Below are 19600 nucleotides of genomic sequence, written 5' to 3'. Positions count from 1 at the left end.
ACTCGGAACAAGTGGGGGAACCAAAACTTGGGTTCTCGAAACTTTGGATTCTTCCTCAAAGTCATTTTGAAGTTGAAAAATATGCAATGATTTTATCCCGATGCTTATTGTTAGCTACGTTAACGTTATAACAAATTTTATACCACGTGAATGCGGGGAATTCCTTTCACGACGATGACAGTGTCGAGGGGATGATGATGAATGATGATTTGAATAGGGGATAAATCGAGAAATATCACAGTTTTCAGACTGTTTTCTCGACTAATTTAGTGAAAAAAGAAAGCTTTATATGGAGTCGACTAATTTCGTGAAAAAAGAAAGCTTTATATGGAGTTATAATTTTTATTATAATAATCATTAGAAAATTTATATGATTTATTTACCACCCCCGTTTTGTTTCTTGGTCAACGACGGTTAACCGATATCCGTTTATTTACGTTTCGAATTTCTCGCAAAAGCAGACGATTCTGATTTGTCACGTTTCACGTTATGAGTTATCAAAACGATTACCGAAATATCGTTGCACGCGGTGTTAAATAAAATCAGGCGGCGAAAGAGAGAAAAAATAATTATATACGCGCGCGTATAACTGTGACGAAGCCGACGGTTTCCCCGCATCTCGTTTACGACGTAACGCGTGTGTGTATATATATATATATATATATATTATATATACATATATGTATGTAGTTATATAGGCATATACATGATATATAGTTATGTGTGTACACACGTGCGTGTTGTGTATATAGAACTAGGCAGCTGAAAGACCAGTTTAAAAAAAGAATCTTATACCCACGGGCGACTCTGATCGTCTACGTACGCATAACGTATTATATACACGTCGAATTATATTCTACGACCGGACTCGCGGTTCTCTGTCGTAGTAAAATAGTAGCTGGTATAGATACAATGTGGGTAGATGGGTGTACACTCCACACGAGAGCAATAGGCGTAGCATTCCAACGTACGAATTTGGGATTATGTGTACCTACAATAGAAATGGGCATTGAAACACTCTCTCTTTTTCTCTCCTTTTCATTCCGAACTCAAGCGACGCGTCATTCTTCTAAAAAAATTTTACCCTCCCCAACTCCATTTCATACCAAGCAATTGTACTCTGATAAAAAAAAAAAAAAAGTGTAAAAATCTATAAATATTTAGTATCACGTCGATATCGTAATTATATGTTATCGGTTTTAATTACTATTCGAACAGAGGGCTCTTTCTTTAGTTGAAATCAATTTATCCACCGAGGAAATATTCACTTCATTAATACTTGTTTTATAAGTATCATAATAACAGCGACTCTTCTTATTGCCAGCACGTGCAAATACAAATGGCGAGAGGCGGTAACTGAAACAGCTGTTTTACAGCCTGACCCGGTTCTACGATAGATACGTACAATAGTGCAAACACTATGAACAGTACACACCAAGAATATGTACTGTGCAACATCCGTCACGAGACGGAGATGTTGTTAAAAGGTGAAAAGCGCAGCGTTGCCAGACCGTCGTCGTCGTCGTCCGTATGGTGTGAAGTGCTAAAATCCACACCGGTGAAATATGATTACAGTCATTGGCACTGTTCGCGCCCGAATCGTAAAATCATAAAAACTGTTAATTTGAATGATGTTTTCGCGAATTGAAAGGAAGAAAAATAAATCATATGTAAACTTCAACTTTTGGCGGGAAAATATCGCTCATTACAGTTTCTTTGGTTCTCATACGAGAAACTGGTCGAATGTCACTTTGAAGGAAGAAAAAAATATGTCGAAAAACTTTGTATGTATATGACATACTCGTATATCAGGGTGTTTCAGGGGGAAGAAAATTTGCGATTTTCGATCATGGCAGACACTAAAAAGTTTGTCTAGGTTGAAAGAAAGATTCTGTTGAAAGATGAGCGTTTTACGTTATGTGAGAGATTGCGCTCGGTTGATTTTTGACTTTTTTACATTTTTCCGAATTGATGAACAATTTCGGATAAATATATTTTTCCATTGCTTACATCAATCATAATGTCAATTTACATCACAAACATGACATAGGCTTGTAATGTTAAATATCCAGTTGATGTTTGAGAAGCGTATCTGACGAATTTTTTTAAACTGTCAATTCAATCTCATAAAATAGTTATAATTTAATACATGAACTTTTAACTCAGGGGAATAAAATTCTCGGTTGATATATTGTTGTGTTACGGATATCGTGATCTATGGATTGAATATACATATATGTCAGGAAAGAAATAGTAATTATTCAAGTGCTGCAACGTGTTTGTTCTCAAATTTACGAAAATGTGAAAAAAGTGAAAAATAAAATGAGATGTTCCGTATAACGTGGAACGCTCATCTTTTCACTGAATCTTTCTTTTAACCTAAACAAACTTTTTAGGGGATGCCTTGGTGGAAAATTGTAAATTATTTTTTTCTCAAACACCCTAATGTATAAGTATATTATAAGGATGAATTATACAATGATTTTCTGGTAAACCTGCGTACGTGGAAAACATTCTCGTGAAATCTAAATTGAAATCTTATTTCAATGCCCTGATAGCGTTATACGAAATTCGAATATCCGTAGAAGCGCGATTATGCTAATCGAGTATACATATATATATATATATATATTAAAGGCGTTCTTCCTTTGGATTAATTCGTTCATTTATACAATCGCCTTTTCTCAACAGTTATTGTGTTTAAAGTAATCACTCAGCTTAATCCGGTCATTACTATAATCGCTTTTTTATCTGTTACCAGGAGCTGCTAGGTTAATTTGTTGGTTTTTTTTTTTTTTTTTGTTTCTCTCTTCAACGGTTAAAAACTAGCGGAAGGCAAACGAAAGAACTCACGCGATATTAACCTCGATATTATAACCAGAAAACTCCTCGCGATTCACTCGGAAATTCCTTCTTTGTACGTAGTTACTGTAGTTACTACATTAAGCAGTCTGAAAATAGCGCACAAAGCGAAACTCCACACGTCTGGCGATCTTCGTTTTATTGCGCAGCTCCTCGGTTTGCAGGATGAGAAGCAGCAAATAATATCTTTTCGTGAACCATGTGCTCTCCTCGTTGGCTTCGAGGTTTGCAAACTTGAAACTTACGCTCGCCTTGGAAAAGACGGAGAAATAAAACGTGTTAGTTTCGGGGTGTAAGAGTATAAATGAATTTCATCGAGTTGATTTATTGGTGAAAAAGTCTCTCCGTGATATGGAAAAAAGAATTGAATTATACCTGTTTACTTGTTACTAAACCGTAAAGAAAGATACCGCGTTACTTTTTCAATTGGTTTATCGAGTTACCTGACGGGTCCGGGTTTAATTTTATTCTGTGATTTAATCGATTATCTAAAAATTAATTGAAATCAATTTTTAATGACGTTAATGTTTTGTAATAAAGAAAAATTTCGTTAATTATAATTTTTAAAGATTCTGCACAAGTCCTATAACAATTTTGTTATAATCAACTACCGAGGAACCAATGAAAAAACTTCATTTATAAAACGATTCGTAGAGAATTTACTTTGCAACGAAATACGGATAGTCACACTTCATTGTACCGAGTCAACTTTTATAACAAGATAGTATTCCACGGTTTTTCGGCGTCGCTGATTACAGATCTGAAATCAAATTTAAAAAGTTTCAAAATGTTGGCTGGAATATGCCGTAGAAAAATTTCAAATTTCATCGAATAAGGTAAGAAAAAATGTATTCAAGAGTTTTCGGGGTAGCTGATTGGATTCGGCATACTGAATTTTCAAAATCTGATTTCAGATTCGTAATCAACGACCCCAAAAGCTTATGAATTATAATCTTGTGTCAACCACATGTCACTTTTTATCAATATTTCATTCACAGCTTTTGATAGCTACTTTCTGTTTCGCAACGATAGACTGCGAATACTCGTCTGTCAGACGTCCTTATACGAAGTCACCGTGCGAAACTCTTCGTTGGATCAACATATATCCCATCCTCAATTCCCAAGTCATTCGAGACGCAGGAATGCGCAGCCTTGCCCTTGTCTTCGACTTTTGCCTCCCCCGATTATTGGCTTACACCATCCGTCCGCCACTTCGCACCCTCCCCTCCTTCTTCTTCTTCTTCTTCTTCTTCTTCTTCTTCTGCAACGGCTAAGCTGCCCCGCGTATTTTCTTTTTCTACGTTATGTATACGGGTACTTGGACGGAAACACAAGACGACATCGAGTTGCTACAGTTACAAGTCTTGTAGTCGCGGTCAACTCTATATACGTACCTATGTGCATGGCCGGTGGCAGTTATTATCATCATCATCATCATCATAATCATCATCATCATCATCATCATCATCGATATCATTGTCGATAATTTACCTACATCATTTCCTTTTTTTTTCTTTTTTTTTTTTTTTTGCTATTGCCATCATCGCTGTGGATAAAAATGATTACAGTGTTTTTCTCTGGTTCGTTATTATATTATATACATATGACAAATCCATTTAATATTCATACAATTTATATCGCGCGTATATTATACGTGTATGAGTCTTGATTGACCAAGCGATTAACCGCGGGAACCCGATTGAATTCTCACCGTTGGGAACCGCAAAAATTTTTCTACTTATTTTTATACCGCATTGGCGTATATGTGATAAAAACGTATGTCGATGGTCATCTGAGTTACGATCGTTGATCTGCAGGCTATACAATTAATTAAATACTTTTATGTTATACGAGCACTTGGGCATGATGAGAGAAATAATTTTAAGCACCTAACTTTGCTCTCAAAGAATTGGACCTTTTCGCGTACCAAATAAAATAGTGAAAAAATCTATTTCAATCCATTAACAGTTACGCCCATGATGTTTGAAAGAATGTAGTTTCTTCCGGAGGTGTGAATAATGAGGTCGTTTTTTTCTTCTATATCACATTTTGGATCGATTCAATGAAAAATACATTAAGAGTAAAAGGGAATCTTTAATTTTTATTTTCTTCAGACTCTACAATAACAATCTCGATAAAAATTGTTTCACGCAGCGAAAGGATTATTTAACTCAAGTGATATTCGTTTGAATCGAGTAAATGCTATAGTCAAATGCGACGAACACAATACTTACTTAATTCAACGAAATACTTTTGTTGGAAGAAACACGTGTGACAAATTACTATAGAAATGAATCAAGCCCTTGAATTGATCATGCAGGCTGTCGATTTATTCAAGATAACGCGGCGTGAGTGAGTTCCTTGCAAGAATGTGAATTTTGTATCTAGAAAATGTGTGATTGGAATGACTAAAAATTCATTTGAACGCACTGTAATCGTTTTGTTTAAAAAATATAAAATTTTTGTATCAAAATAAAATTGAACTTGTTTTAATACATGTGTTTTGTTGAGTCAAGAATTCATTGGTTGAAACAGGTAATGAAATTTGTCGTTACCAGAATTTTTTGTACTTACTGAACATTAGAGTTATTTAAGCGCACTAAACGTATTCTACGAATCATGTCATTCATAATTCTGTTGACTCAAAAACTTTTCCGCATTCACCCGATGTTTAACGAGCAAGCCCCGAAAACTTGTTTAGTTTTTGTTTATATACCGTCAACATCAATTTCGATGCCCCGAAACTTGGTTCTATACTTTTTTCGTTTATTAGGACTAACGACAAATCTAACTTACGTCAACCGTATCTGACCTCACAACTGATCACCCGGTGTTATAACTATCTCTGACGCCATTTCCGTAACGAGAAAGTTCACCGCCTAGTGGCAGTTTATGGTACTAGCATGCTGATGCTTACGATGAATATATTCTTACTTGTTTCAAAGCATGTGGTGTTTCTTTTACCTCGTAAACAAATTAGTGGAACTGATTACCAACCAGTTACGCCGAACAAGACCCAGTTAAATCAACAAAGTATGGTATTCAATCCGTGTAAATTTTTTGTTGGCTAGATTTTGACAAGCTAACCAAGTCGAAATTGTTGAATCAAAGTAATCGCATTTGGAAGAAATAAGGGATACCGGATTGACGTGAATGGATTCCAACGAATCTATTTTGCTGGTTGGAGAATTCCTTTCCCTCTGTGCGTTACAGAATTCACATCTCGTTGGCAGCTTCGGTGGTGGTTCCTCTTTCTCTTTTTCTCTTTCTCTTCTTTGCTGCTCGTGCGGCTGCCGCTGTAAAACAAGACGGAGTAGTCTGACGCAGTCGGGCTGATGCAGGTAGGCCGACGTTAAGGGAGCTTTCCAGTGTGAAATTTTCAAAAAATCGATTTTTTTTTTTTTGCTTTATCGAATAGTATACACTCTTCCGAATATTCCCTGAAATTTTCATGCCGAAATTCAGATTATTTCGGTTACTGTACAGCATTTTTTGGAAGAAGGCAAGGGAGCGCTACAGCTGCCGCGTCGGCCGTCTGCCCGTGCGACTGTTATTTCTATTGTCTCGTTCCTACCTGCACGTACATGAACTTGGCTCGCCAATTGTCGAAAATGTGAATTCGGACTATTGCATAATTTGCCGTTAATTAGCCGTAAATTAGTCGCGCGACTTATTTTTTTGTCGCACTCAATTTTCAAAAAAAAAGCGGACGGCGTGCTAAATTCTTGAAAATCAATCAATCACTGTGTGTGGCAACTAGCCCCAAAGCACGTATTCTGCGGCAAGCAGATTGTAGAAATCGCTACGCAGTGTGCTGTGTGCACCTTCAATGAAGGTTACGACCCAATTTTAAAAATTTTGAAGACGATGGGATGCACGATAGGGCCGAGCGCCGCACATTTCGCCGCTAAGTACAAGAATGCGCGCATCATCCAAGCAAACCGCCAGGCGTCCCTGGATAGCAAAGAGGCGAGGACAGCTCGTCGGACTGAACAATCCATTGAGCACGATCTTTTCGAAGAAGCAGAAGGGATATTGTACGGACCTGGCATCGCTGATTGACCGTAAGTAAACGATTTACCTAAAATTTCCTCACTTGAAACTTTGAACGCGTTTTTCTCGAAACAGCATTTTTCAAAACGGTGTCCAACTTGGAGGGCAGAGTTTTAAAGCTATCGAGTTGAATTTTTTACACAATATTCTTAACGTCATTGTTTATCGTGCTATGGAAGCTTTTTTTTTTTTTTTGACATCTTCCTATTTTTTTGTAAAAAAAACTGCCAAAAAAAATGCTAAAATCGATACTTTTTGTTCAAACCGGCGCCATTTTTGCAAAAAAAAAAAAAAAGAAAAAAGCCTCCATAGCACGAAAGCCAATTATATACCGATCAATAATCTTTTTGTGTTTTTTGTTTCAGATCAAAATTGTGACCCCCAACGTGGACACCACATCCAAGTGCATTTTCTGCAACAATTGTTTCATCATTTTTATAGATATTAATTAATAAATAAATCGATCTTTAAAAAATTGTTTTGTATTCTTCAATACCCAATTAATATACAAAAAAAAAACCAGACCGATTAGATTATTTTTTCTTTAAAAAAAAAAATCGCGAAAAACAGCGATTTTTCGGGCTGTCACACTGGAAAGCTCCCTTAAGGAAGGCACCTGCTGGTCAACGGGATGAATTCAGATGGGCCCAAAGCGTCTTGCCGCGCACATTGCACCTTGCCCCGGGCCCCGGGGGCCCCCAACAACCCCGGGCGACTCAAGTCCTCCGATACTCACAGCTTATAGATATATACTCCTTCGGACGAAGCCACGGGATAGTCGCGGCATGAGCTGTTGAGGTACACCTGTACGTTCGTACCTACCTTACACCCAAAGCTTGGAGTATCACTCAAACTGGCTTGAAGAGACGGACGCGAGTGTAATTTCATAATTACGGTAGTAGGGAATTTTTTGCGGTTGGATAATCTCTGGAGAACCTCGGCAGATAATATGAAAATGTATTTTGTTCAAGTTAGTAACGTTATCGTAACGATTCATGCTGAGGGAAAACCGTTGCTTCGTAATTTTAGGATTGTTTGAAACTTAGAAAATGGCAATAAAACAAAACATACTATCATACTTCGAAATATTGGTTTCTTCAAAGTCATTGCAGAAACAAAAACATAGTGATTTTTTTCCCCAATGTTTCGTGAAAATTTCTGAGCTAGTAGTCGGACACTTTTCTCACTATTAGTCACTTTTTTTCAATTTTTTAAAGAAATGGTATCTTAATTCAGTTTTTCGATCGTAATTCAGTTTCGGGCATAGAATATTTGATTGCACAATTTTTTTCTCACGCAATATTTACTAGACAAGATTTTGATTGTCGGGTTTTAATTGTTTTTTTTTTTTTAGCGAAAAAATCAGCTTCGGTTTGATTACGGAAAATCAACCGTAATCACATCGTTGAAATGTTTGTCCCGGAAGAACAATAAGTTCATAAAGTTCAGAGTTATTGTTCACTTGTAATGGATTTACTAAATATCTTGTACAGTGATATCAATTTTTATAATGTGGAAAAAAAATAAGAAAAACCTCTATACGGCGATATAATTGAAAATATGGTATTTCTGACGAGATAAATAACACTGTTGCAGCACTTTTCGTGTAATTACTGCGCAATAATTAATTCCAATCGGTAACGTTTGAGTAATTTTTTTAGTTCCGAAACTAACTTCTCTCACTTTTCTAAGACGACTCGACTGATACCAGCCCCGATATGTCCTTCGCTTAGTTATTAGACAGGAGAAATAACATTTTTCCCAATCATTTAATCATTGTCGGAGCTTCAACTTTACGTAGTATTGTTTTAAACAAACGTAAAACTGATGTCTTATCACATTCGTTAGAAAAAAATAATTCTCCTACCGGATCAACATATTTACATTTTTATTACTATTCGGGATACTTGGTGTTTCATCGTTATTACCTGCGACTGCAATACTCGAGCCGGAAGTAATTGGGTGATTTCTTTTTTACTCGCGAATACCCGGGAACGTAATTCTCCGATTTTACAGTGGTGCTCCGAGTCGTATAATGGCTGCACCATGCGGTGCTCGGAGGCAGATCTTACCTACCGCCGGCGTTCATGGAAAGAAACGAACCTTCGGATGAACTGGTTGCACGTCAGGCATGCGGGCCAACTGTATCTCGCAACTGTTATCTAACGACCTTGCGTTCCTTGAGTTCTTGCCCACGTAGAGCGACGTTATACTCACCAACCTTCGGCCATGTAGTGACAGCTGGGGAGGGACCCTTGCGTTCACCACCTTGAAGTACACAATGGGGTTGTATTCCATTGCAGAGACTTGGCGAAACTGGATAAAAGAGACATGGTGTTCGAGGAGAAGTTTGAATCTGTGTTTGGAAAGTATAGGATATTTCATTCGGCGAATAGTAGAAGATATAATTGTAGTAGAGAATATGGGAAAGGGAAAAACATTTTCTCTGAAACTTGGATGCAAGTACCAGATTTAAGTTTAGTACAACTATTTAATATATTTCAGAGTCTTGTTCGATTGCTTGAACCAACGAATCTTATTGTTGGTAAATTGCATAGTTGAGTAGTGGAAAAGGATACACATTTTCTTTGAAACTTGGATTCAAGTACCAGATTTAAGTTCGGTACCACTGTGTAATATATTTCAGAGTCTTTTATTCCGATTGTTCGATTGCTTTAACCAACGAATCTTATTAATGGTAAATTGCACAGTTGAGTACCGGGCTTGAACGTAGAAAGTGTAACGACATTTAAGCTGCATTTCACGGAGGGGTCAACAACACTTGAATTCAGGTGTGTTTATAGTTAGCGTGAAGTATTTTCAAGAGAGTGTTAGTTGACGTCACTTGAAGTCATTCGCATTCACTCGAGATTATGCACAACGTGTATTGTTTTTATTATGTGTTCTAAACTTTTCTATGAGTTAGAATATTGTAATGACGGTGAAAATGGGAGGTAATAAAGGCGGAAAGGTTCCAGGGAGTGACCAAAGGATGAAACTTGGCAGGGTTGTTCAGGGAATTCTTTCGAACACGTTCCTTGAGAGTTTATCATTTGCTCATTCCAGGAAAGCCTTCCAGACGTATTACCTGCTGAATGTTACCTGCTGGATTTTACCTGCTAGTTTCAGCGTCATAATATTGTATACTAGTTTCGACTATAAAGTATCGAAGGTCTAGAAGTGCTTCATCGTTATAAGAGCGTTGTATAACGTTCACGATTTCCAAAATTCTACGGGTTCGGAAGTAAGGGTAGAAAAAAATTGAGCAAATCGAGTTTAGAAGTATGCAATTTTAGTTTTCATTTGAAAAAATATAAATTATTTCGTAAATCGAAAATTATGGCTGTTACGGCTGTTACGGCCATTATTTTCGAAGTCACGGTGTGCAAAAAGCACCGTTGAAAACGGTAACCATGATTTCAGCCATACGGAGTGTTTGAAAAACAAAAACGAAAGATGACTTTAAAGGCTAAGTGAAATTTAGTAGAGTTATGAATTTTTTGTATTGGTAAGTCATATTTTTGAATCTTCAGCAGTGTCTTCAGCTGTATATATCGAATGGATAGACGGATACTAAATCCGTTCTATAGGACATTAGTCCATAATCATATGAAAGTCGTACATAAATTTCAAGGTGATCGGATGAACGGTTTTGATGGAATCATAGTTACCGTTATCAAAAATTTGGTTTCAAGAAAACGAGCTTTAAATTTAGTTAGTTTCAAGAACGACGTACTTAATTTTCAATGGTCAGTATAAAAACTGAGAACAGAGATAGGCTCCAATTAGAAAACGATTCAATTACTTACGTTTCAAATATAACCACGATTCGACAAATTGTTAAAAAGTAAACAAACACCGCCTTCTCACTGAAAATGTATTTTTATTACAGTGTAAGACCTAGGACCTACGAATTAGGTTGAAAAACACTGACCTAGATAGCCTACTCCTAACAATTTCATGGCAAGTACACTTCGGGAATTCACTTCGTAACGGGATACCACCAAAGGGTTAGAAGCTATCAAATTCCGCTCACAATCATCGCATACAACGTTCAGTTTAAAACCAAAACCTTGCACAGCACTCTCTTCGAAACGTATGTCAGAAGTACACTTTTTGCACTTGACATTTGAAGTCAAGGCACTAAATACGCTTGAAAGTGGGCTCGAAATTTCTCCTCACAACTTCTTTAGCTTTGGGAAGTTCGGCTTCGACGACTAATCAAAATAAAGATAATGGACCCGAGTACAATAATATGTGGAAAACCAAAAATCGATGCAAAATTATTTTCGAGATTTACACGGAGAGAAATTTTTAGTTCCGGTTACCGTTCAGTCCTTAACTATTTTCATTGTTTACCACGATCGAAAAATATAGTTCTAGGTACGAAATGAAAATTAGTTTTCTAGCTGTACCGGAAAGTCTAGTAACCGTTACTATTCTTTCTCATTACGATCACTGTTGCTATATTTTCTTGCAACTGTTGCGAAAATTTAATGCTTGTGCAACGATAAGTTGACGTTAAAGCCTTGTTTACTAAAAAAGTAGAGTAAACCTCACAAACTGATTTTGCTCTGCATTTACCAAAAAAGAATCGACGATAGCGCAAAATGTTTACGCGTACCTCGTTTTTCGCAATTCCAACAATATTCGAACACTTTTTTTAATGATACCTGTTTTACTAAATTTTTCTCAGTGTAGGAACCCCCTTTAGACAGAAGAAGCGAAGAGAATTTACCTCTACAAGTTCAAGAGCCGGTGACCAGGTGGACAGCAGGTGCTTCGATGCTTGGAGACCTGTAGTCTGCATCCGGTCTACACACATAGATACAAATAAAGTAGACAATTCCATCGACCGGGTTGCATGTCCAAACGAAAGTCGTCAGTCTGACCTGACCTAGCTCCGCAGGTCTTTCTGTTATGTTCCCCGTTACCGTAAAAATTGTGCAACAATCGCGTACACCGCACGCCATGCAAGGCTCGAAAATCGGATTAACGGATTCATGCTACAGACATACGCGACATAAGACTTCTCAGTAGCGCGGCCAAGAAGCCATTCGGAGACTGGCTTATTAACTAATTCCTATCCAACCCTTTCCGTGCCAAGAGAGAGAGAAAGAGAGAGAGTGAGATAAAGAGGAGCGGAGAGAAGGGAAAAAGGAGAGACGAGAGTGGCTGGGCGCATGGGAACTCCGTTGGCACTCGGCTAGATCCAATTAAGCTTGAGCTAGTCGTTCTTGTTGTCCCGACTGTCGCGGTGAACCTTCGTTGAAGTACTGCTGTTGCAGGAGGAGGCAAGAGGAAAGATTCAAGAGGCAAACTTGGGTTTGCACTGCGCCCCTTCTTCTCTCTCCCTTCGCTCTGCAGTCGGGTTATTATTATACAACGAGAATGGGAAAGGAATGGTATGGTTTGGTATGGTATGGTATGAAATTCCACGCTGCTGCGCGGTGTGCTTACTTACCTGCTGCAATGGAGTTCAGGGTGCCCATTACAGTCCGCGGAACGACGCGAAGGGTCGAGGCTGCACTCGATCCAGTATTCGTTTCTATTTACTTGTTCTGAAATCAATCCGACTGACTAACGTAACACTGCCTGCCGGCAATTCACTCCCATTTCGTTGCTGCAGGTGTCCACGCAAGTGATTTCACATGGATGATGTTTAAACGATTTCAACGATTTCTTCTGTAATGGTTTTAAATGGTATTATGCAATCTTCTAACGTTTCGCTGGTCATTTTGTCGAGGATTTGGAACTCATCTCTCCGATCTTCTGTTGTCCCATTAACGGTTTACTTGAATTTATATGTGCCATTATACTCTAATGATTTTCGGCTGTTCCAAACGACTTAGTGTCGTTCTGTTTTTGATATCCAGAGACAGTCAGTGTCCAGTATTATTTGATGAGGTGAATTGTCGCTTGATCAAGCATTCGTGGAACGGATATAGTGAAGCTTTGTATCGATTAAGTATTACTTAGCTAGTCGAAGATTCTGGCCGCTTGTCGAAAGGAAAACGCTCAGTCAGAATACTGAGAATCCTAGAAAGAATTAAACAATCATGCGCTGTAGTACAGAGCAATGGATGTAACGTTGTTATGTATGCATAATCGATCCAAAGTTATTTTATGTCATTGCCATAGTTTTATGAAAGATGAAAGTACCTTAAAGCAAGAGAAATGGTTCTCAGCTTTCTTCGTAAAATCGCTGACTATTTTGTTCAGTGATTCATCTTGTCTTTTGATAAAGACGAAGGGCCGTACATTTTTTATTCCGTCGTATCTGGACTTAAAACATGAAAATATGATCAGAAACGTTGAAATTGAATAACAGTTTAATCAAGATCAAAAAGTTGTATGCACTGGTAGATACGACCGTCTATTACTGATTGAATCGTAAAAACCTATGTCGATTGATTCCATAAGATCGTATCAGCCAAAAAACTTTTTTTTTTACTGTTTTGGATTTGAGTATGAATTTATTAACTAAAAGCAAAAGTAGGTACGACCTTTTGGTTCAAGTAAAAATTGAAAAAAAATGGTCTACTGTGATAATTGCCTAAGGTCGTACCGCCAAAAATTATTATTGTTTTCCGTATCATTCCGATAATTGACGATTTGGATGATCAAAGTTCAGAAAATCGACATCTTTACTGTATAACTTTGTTAGTTTCAATTGTTTATGCGTTCCGCTAGTCTTTGGGGAGTTTGCAGAAGAGAAAAAAAAAAAACAAAATGGCGCTTACGACCTTCTGTTCTTATGCTCGAAATTGTTTTTTGTAAGATGTCTGAATTTTTTGCAGTTATCGATTTATCTAGGCGTTTCAATGGTTTCTAGACCGATTGCAGAAACAAAAAAAAATGGTTGCAAGACCTACTATTTTGATCTTTTTCTATTCATGTACTTATTAATGGAAAAAGGTCGTATCTGCCTTATGACCTTTTGCCTTTATATTTGCAAACGCTTGATTTCGATTGAATTATACGTTTTGATCATTTACGTACCAAATAGTGTAAAAAAAAAAATTCTACGCCCTTTTGTCATTAAAATCCCATTTTTGGCGGTTACGACCTTATGCCATTAGATACGCGTTATGTTCAAAGATTACATAATATTTTTGTTCTGGTCTCGACCAGTGCATGGTGCAACGTTTGGTGGAAGAGACTTTGATATTCATCTTGTTAATTAACTGCGGTGAGAATATACCGTCATCTTTTTTCATTCCTCTTTCCATCCGAAGTTTCAACGAAGAAGCCGATTTCAACATTCGTATTGAGCGATGTTTGAGTATGCAGTTTGAATTTTAATTAAAAAAAAAAGAAATACGAAATTTTTATCCAGTTGTGTTTCACTATACAAGATACTGTTTAAGTACTACACGCGGACTGTTTGAATAAAAAATATACGTTAATTTCGACATTTTTCGGTGCAGGTACTCAAGAATGTATGTCAAATCGAGAGACACGTGCATACGTTCAACGGGTATAAAACCCGATTAGGATTGACACGAATTAAATCCCGAAAATACTCTCTCAGCAGATTCTTCGTCCACGCGCACGCTGTCTGCTGGCAGGCAACTCAATCTTCCCCGTCATTTTTTCACCCTCGCAAACTCGCCAAGTCTATAATAACTCGACGAACCCTGGAGACGTTACGTTCACGCCACAGGGCGATACCCGCGATATTATGAGAGGCTGCTGCTGCTGCTGCTGTCCGTACCTTTGCGCAGAAGGGCGTCGTGGTATCCGTAGCTCCGCCGGCGGCAGCCTCTGGACGTCCGGAATGCGATCGGAACCAGTTTCTATGAGTCAAGCCTCCTCCTCGGCGTATTGACAACAGAGACTCGTATAATCCCACGTATTGCACGAGCCTATTTCTTCACAACTTCACCTTGCGCTTGCTTATGTATCGTAATTATGATCGAATTGGGCTGTCGTGACCGCCAGGTATTTGCGCTCGGTTTTTCAGGAACCTTCACCCGCGGCTCTATGTGTGGAAAATTTCCTGCAACATTGTTTTTGGTAGAGATTTTCATGTGGAACCTTGTGAGCTCGTTAAACCTTGGGTGGAAATTTTTCTCCGCAGGCCTTGTCGTCCGATTTGACATGAGACAGTCAATATTTCATTTTTACCAATATTCACTGCAACAATTATCTGGAATAAGATTTTTAATTTTAAGTATTCGGCATAACTCGTCAATATACGTGCATTCTATACCGGGACGATCTCTTGAGACTTGAAAATCAACCGCGCATGCGCCAAATAATTCAATCTCATTGGTCGGCGAAATCTTCCCGCAGCGATATTTTTCTCTGCGATGCAGGCGGGCCAACGTACGCAAAGTGTGTACGTTCGAATTTTCAAAGAGCATAAGCGTTAAATTCCGACCGATCTTTGAAGAATCAAATGCTTCCCAAACCTTTCCGAGTCACTGCCTCAATTATTTCAGATTCTAACCTCGAAAATTCGTATCAACTACATCGCCGCCAGAAACAGTTTGACGGTTGAAAACTCGGGATGGCCAGCCTGCACGAACAGCCGATAAAACTCACGCATGCGCAGTTGATTTTCAATTTTCAAGAGATTTTCCCGGTATATCGTCCTCAAATTTAACTTTGGCTTTGACGTTTCTTGAAATCAGAACGAAATAACTTTTTAACCCTCCGTGTGGTCATTTTCTGGATATCAATTTTTGTGGATAATTCATGAAAACTTTTGAGTTTTCAAACTTTTGGATAACGTAGTTAACTTTGATAAAAAAACCTGAATTTTTTACCGGTTTCTTCAAAGTTTAGAATATTTGAAAAATTGTACAGACCAAAGGTGTAAAAAAGCAAATGTTCACACGGAGGGTTGAACTGTACATTGCAAAGCCTATATACTCACACCGATTTCTCACAGATGCGACGGATTATTACTAAATTCTGATATACGCGTAATATACACACGTATATGTTGGTTTACGATGATAAGAATATATCCTGGAGCTCTGCCCACAATGATGGGATCCAGAGATACGGCATTAAGTTGCCTAGTATGGGAAAGCTCTTTTTATTAAGTCTTGAGAATATATACATAGGTAATAAGACGACTTTATCACAGTAACTGGTTACCTTTGGGCATATAGAGAAACATTTACAGGGAAGAACTTTGGTGTTGTAGAACGTAAAACCGATTCCTTGCCCTTACGAATGACTTTTGATTACGTAGGTAATGAAGAAAATTGATATCCGTATTTATACTCGCGTACGAGAGCGTCAATCAACTGCTGAAATTTGAAATACAGTTACTTCAGACTGTGAGCATAGGTTCGTTATTCATCATGAACTGAAAACTGCTGCAACAGTAACTCGGATTATTTTGCCTCTGTATGATCTTATAGTATCTATAGGTCACAGTATTCTTTGGGCAAATGATTCTCAATGCTGAAATACATGGATATAAAGCCCTGAAGGTCAGCGTATCCAGTTAATTAGTGATACGGTTTTGGTCAAAATATCGAATAATCAACGTTCGAATTGACCATCACGTCGAATCTCATCCGTCCGTTAAGTCGAAACTCCATATATGGTTTGGAATTCCGAAAGGTTGAAGGTTTAAATGGTTAGGACATCGGGACTGTTGAGATTCTTCATTATAATGTTCCACTTGAGCTTTGACTGGGAAAAGATGCAATTGAGAAGAGAAGTGAAGAAAATGCAGTATATACCTGCCTATGTATACCAACTTTTTTGACGACCGTTTTTTCCTTGCATGTGTTCCAGGGGTTAACGAAACGAGCTGGTATGCTGGCAACTGACTGGCCCAGGGCGAGGCTAGACAGGACTACGTACGCGAGGATCGCGTACCCTGGAGGATCGCTACGGGAAGGGCGAGGAAGAGGAACAGGAAGAGGAGGAGGAGGAAGCGGTGGCGGCGGCGGTGGTGGAGGAGGAAGAGGAGGAAGAGGAGGAAGGCGAAGGAGAGAAGGGGGCTCGAACGACCTTGTGCAGGCGACGAGGAAGAGGCTGCGGGGCAGAGAAGCAGGGGTAAAAGCGAGCCGGGATCTTGGAGCGTGGTGAAAAGTGACAGTGAGCCAGAGGAAGACGCCGGCCGCGGAAGAAGAAGAGAGGAATAAGAAGAAGACTAAGAAGAAGAAGAAGACGAAGAAGAAGAAGACGAAGAAGAAGAAGAAGAAGAAGAAGAAGAAGAGCAGCGAATTAGCCGAAAGTGGTTGAGCACGCAAGGTCTGTGGCGGCCTGTCCCTTTATTGCCGCTCAGCGTTCTTCCACGCACCACGTCGGCACCGAAAACAACCGGTCGTTGCAGAGGTCTACGGCAAAGATGAAAGTAACGATCCGCAGAATTACCACCGGCGAGCAATAACTCGACAAATAACGTAACGTAAGGTAGCGTTAATTAGAGACGGAATTAACCGTCCCCCCCTCTCTCCTCGGGTGTTATGATAAACGCGATTCGCGTTGCGCATCCTTCCGCGCGATCCAGATCCCATGGATGCGCTTTACTCATATTTGATATTGAAATGATGGAGCTGATGTGCAGCAACTCTCTTAGCCCCGGCACGTAGACAACTCGTAAAAGAGTCTTCGTCGCTCCTCTCGGGTCCAAAGATACCCTGAAATAATAGGCACGATTTGGCGTTCGGTGCGGGTGGTGGGCGGTGGAGGAGGGGGGGGAGGGGGAGGAGGAAGAGGAGGAAGACGAGGAGAGACTGGCAAAGCTTTAATCGCTAAGTAAACTGGTGGAAAATTCTTCTCTTCTGATCATCGTCACTGCACTGCATCCAAGCCGAAATGTGAAGAAAACCGGAGGAGCACGGCTAAAAACGAAAGGGACCAGCTCCGTAATTAGCCCAAGGTCAGAGTTGGCCAGTAATGCTGAAGCACATACTGACCGGGCAGCCGGCAACGGCCTCCAGGCACCAAACGAGCAGCAATGACCACTATTCACCGGGCGGTCTTCAGGCCCTCGCGGCGAACGGGTCAGCCATCCACCAGCATCAGCACCAGCATCAGCACCTTCACCAGGACCAGCAGCACCTCCACCATACGCATCATCAGCATCGGGTCGGAGGTACGATCGGGACGCGGGGCGGAAGCGTCGACGCTTACGACTCGATCGGCGGTAATTCGTCGTCCCTGCACAACATCCGGTCAACTGGTAATCCGGGTGCGGTGACGACGACGCCGTCCTCGAGCCATCATCATCCACTGAATCACTCACAGCTAAGCGTAAACAACTTGTCCCAGAGGCTTAACCACTCCCACGGACTGAACCTGTCCACCTTGTCGACCTCGAAGCACTCCGTGGACAGCGCGAGTCCCGTAGTTGGCGCCAACGCGTCTAACTCCCTGCACCACCAGATTCATCATCACCCCGTCGGTGGTACGGGACACCAGATATCGTCCTCGGTAGACAGGCCCGACGGCGAACCCAGGCCCAAGGTCAACGGTGGCCTCGACATCACGAGGCTTTCCCGCATACCCAGTCACGCCACCCCTTCGCCCGCCCCCGCGCCTTCATCGACATCCGGTGCTCTGCCGCCTCTCGCCAATTCCGGACCGAGCATCGTTCCCCTCAACGCCTCCATCACTTCGTCCTTCTCACAGCACAACAGGCATCATCAGGCTGCCGGGGTCAAGGAGATGCTCACGTCGCTTGGGCTACTGTGTCTCGTGTCACTTTTACTCGCCCTTCTTTCGCTCATATTTTTACTCAAGATATCACCACTCACGGAATCACCGAGCAGTCTCATCGGCCACGACGAATCCGTCGTAGTATACGAAGTCACCCTTGCTCTCTGCGCTCTGGCACTTTCCCTCAACCTTTGCTGTCTACTCGTCTGCGCCATTCAATTTCTTTTCGCTGTAAAACTCGTCAAGTCCTCGTATCAAGGGAGCCGGTAAGTTCAATTTCATATTTTCAAATGGTCTTGTCTCTGGTTCAGGGTTCGCAAAAGTTCGCATTTATATCTCCGTTTACGAAAATAACTTTGTTTCGCGTGGTGTTTTAGTTCAGATTGAGAACGACTGATCAATATGATTGGAACAAGTATGGAAGCCCCGCGTTATATCGGTTCGATCGATTACAGAAGCCAGTTAATTTTCGTCTTTCTTTCTCAGCACGTGCTGCTCTACCAAGTACCGATTCAAATTAACCCTTCGAGTCACCCATTATTCTGATCAGTCAACTTTTATAACAACGTAGTATTCTATGGTTTTTTGGGTCGCTCATTACGAATCTGAAATCAGATTTTAAAATTCAAGATGGCGGTCCAATATGGTTAACGAAAATTTCTAATTTTATCGAATATGGTTCAAAAACAGTCCAGGACAGAGTTTTTTTCTTCGGATTCAATCGAATTTGAAATTTTCGTCCGCTGTATTAGATCTGCAATTTCGAATTTTTTTAAACAGATTTCAGATTCGTAATCAGTGACTCCAAAAACGAATAATTTAAGTAAGACATGTATATGTGTAAAGGGGTAACTTTCTCAGACATGAATCATTCCTTCATTTTTGACAATTTCCTTCAATCAATTTTTTTTTTTTTAACAACAACAATTTATATTATATCGCAGCAATTACTCTCGAGTATTGAAAAATTAGTGGTACACTATCAGAACTAGCAAAAAAATACGTTGAAAAGTTCTCTAAATATATAAAAAAAATGATGCATACAAGATAT

At 39.7% G+C, this 19600-nt stretch overlaps 1 protein-coding gene across 1 annotated transcript in view; it reads left to right on the top strand.

Annotated features, from left to right (window-relative positions):
• Positions 1-19600, top strand: part of LOC124215242 (uncharacterized) — a 50182-nt gene that overhangs the window by 1367 nt on the left and 29215 nt on the right. Inside the window, exon 2 of the mRNA XM_046618385.1 lies at positions 16678-18815. Coding sequence (XP_046474341.1) covers positions 17788-18815 — 1028 coding nt within the window. The 5' untranslated portion in view covers positions 16678-17787. The remainder of the gene's footprint in view (positions 1-16677; positions 18816-19600) is intronic.

Source organism: Neodiprion pinetum, chromosome 3, assembly GCF_021155775.2.
Source record: "Neodiprion pinetum isolate iyNeoPine1 chromosome 3, iyNeoPine1.2, whole genome shotgun sequence".
Lineage (NCBI taxonomy): Eukaryota > Metazoa > Arthropoda > Insecta > Hymenoptera > Diprionidae > Neodiprion > Neodiprion pinetum.
This window is presented reverse-complemented; position numbering and strand designations above follow the sequence as displayed.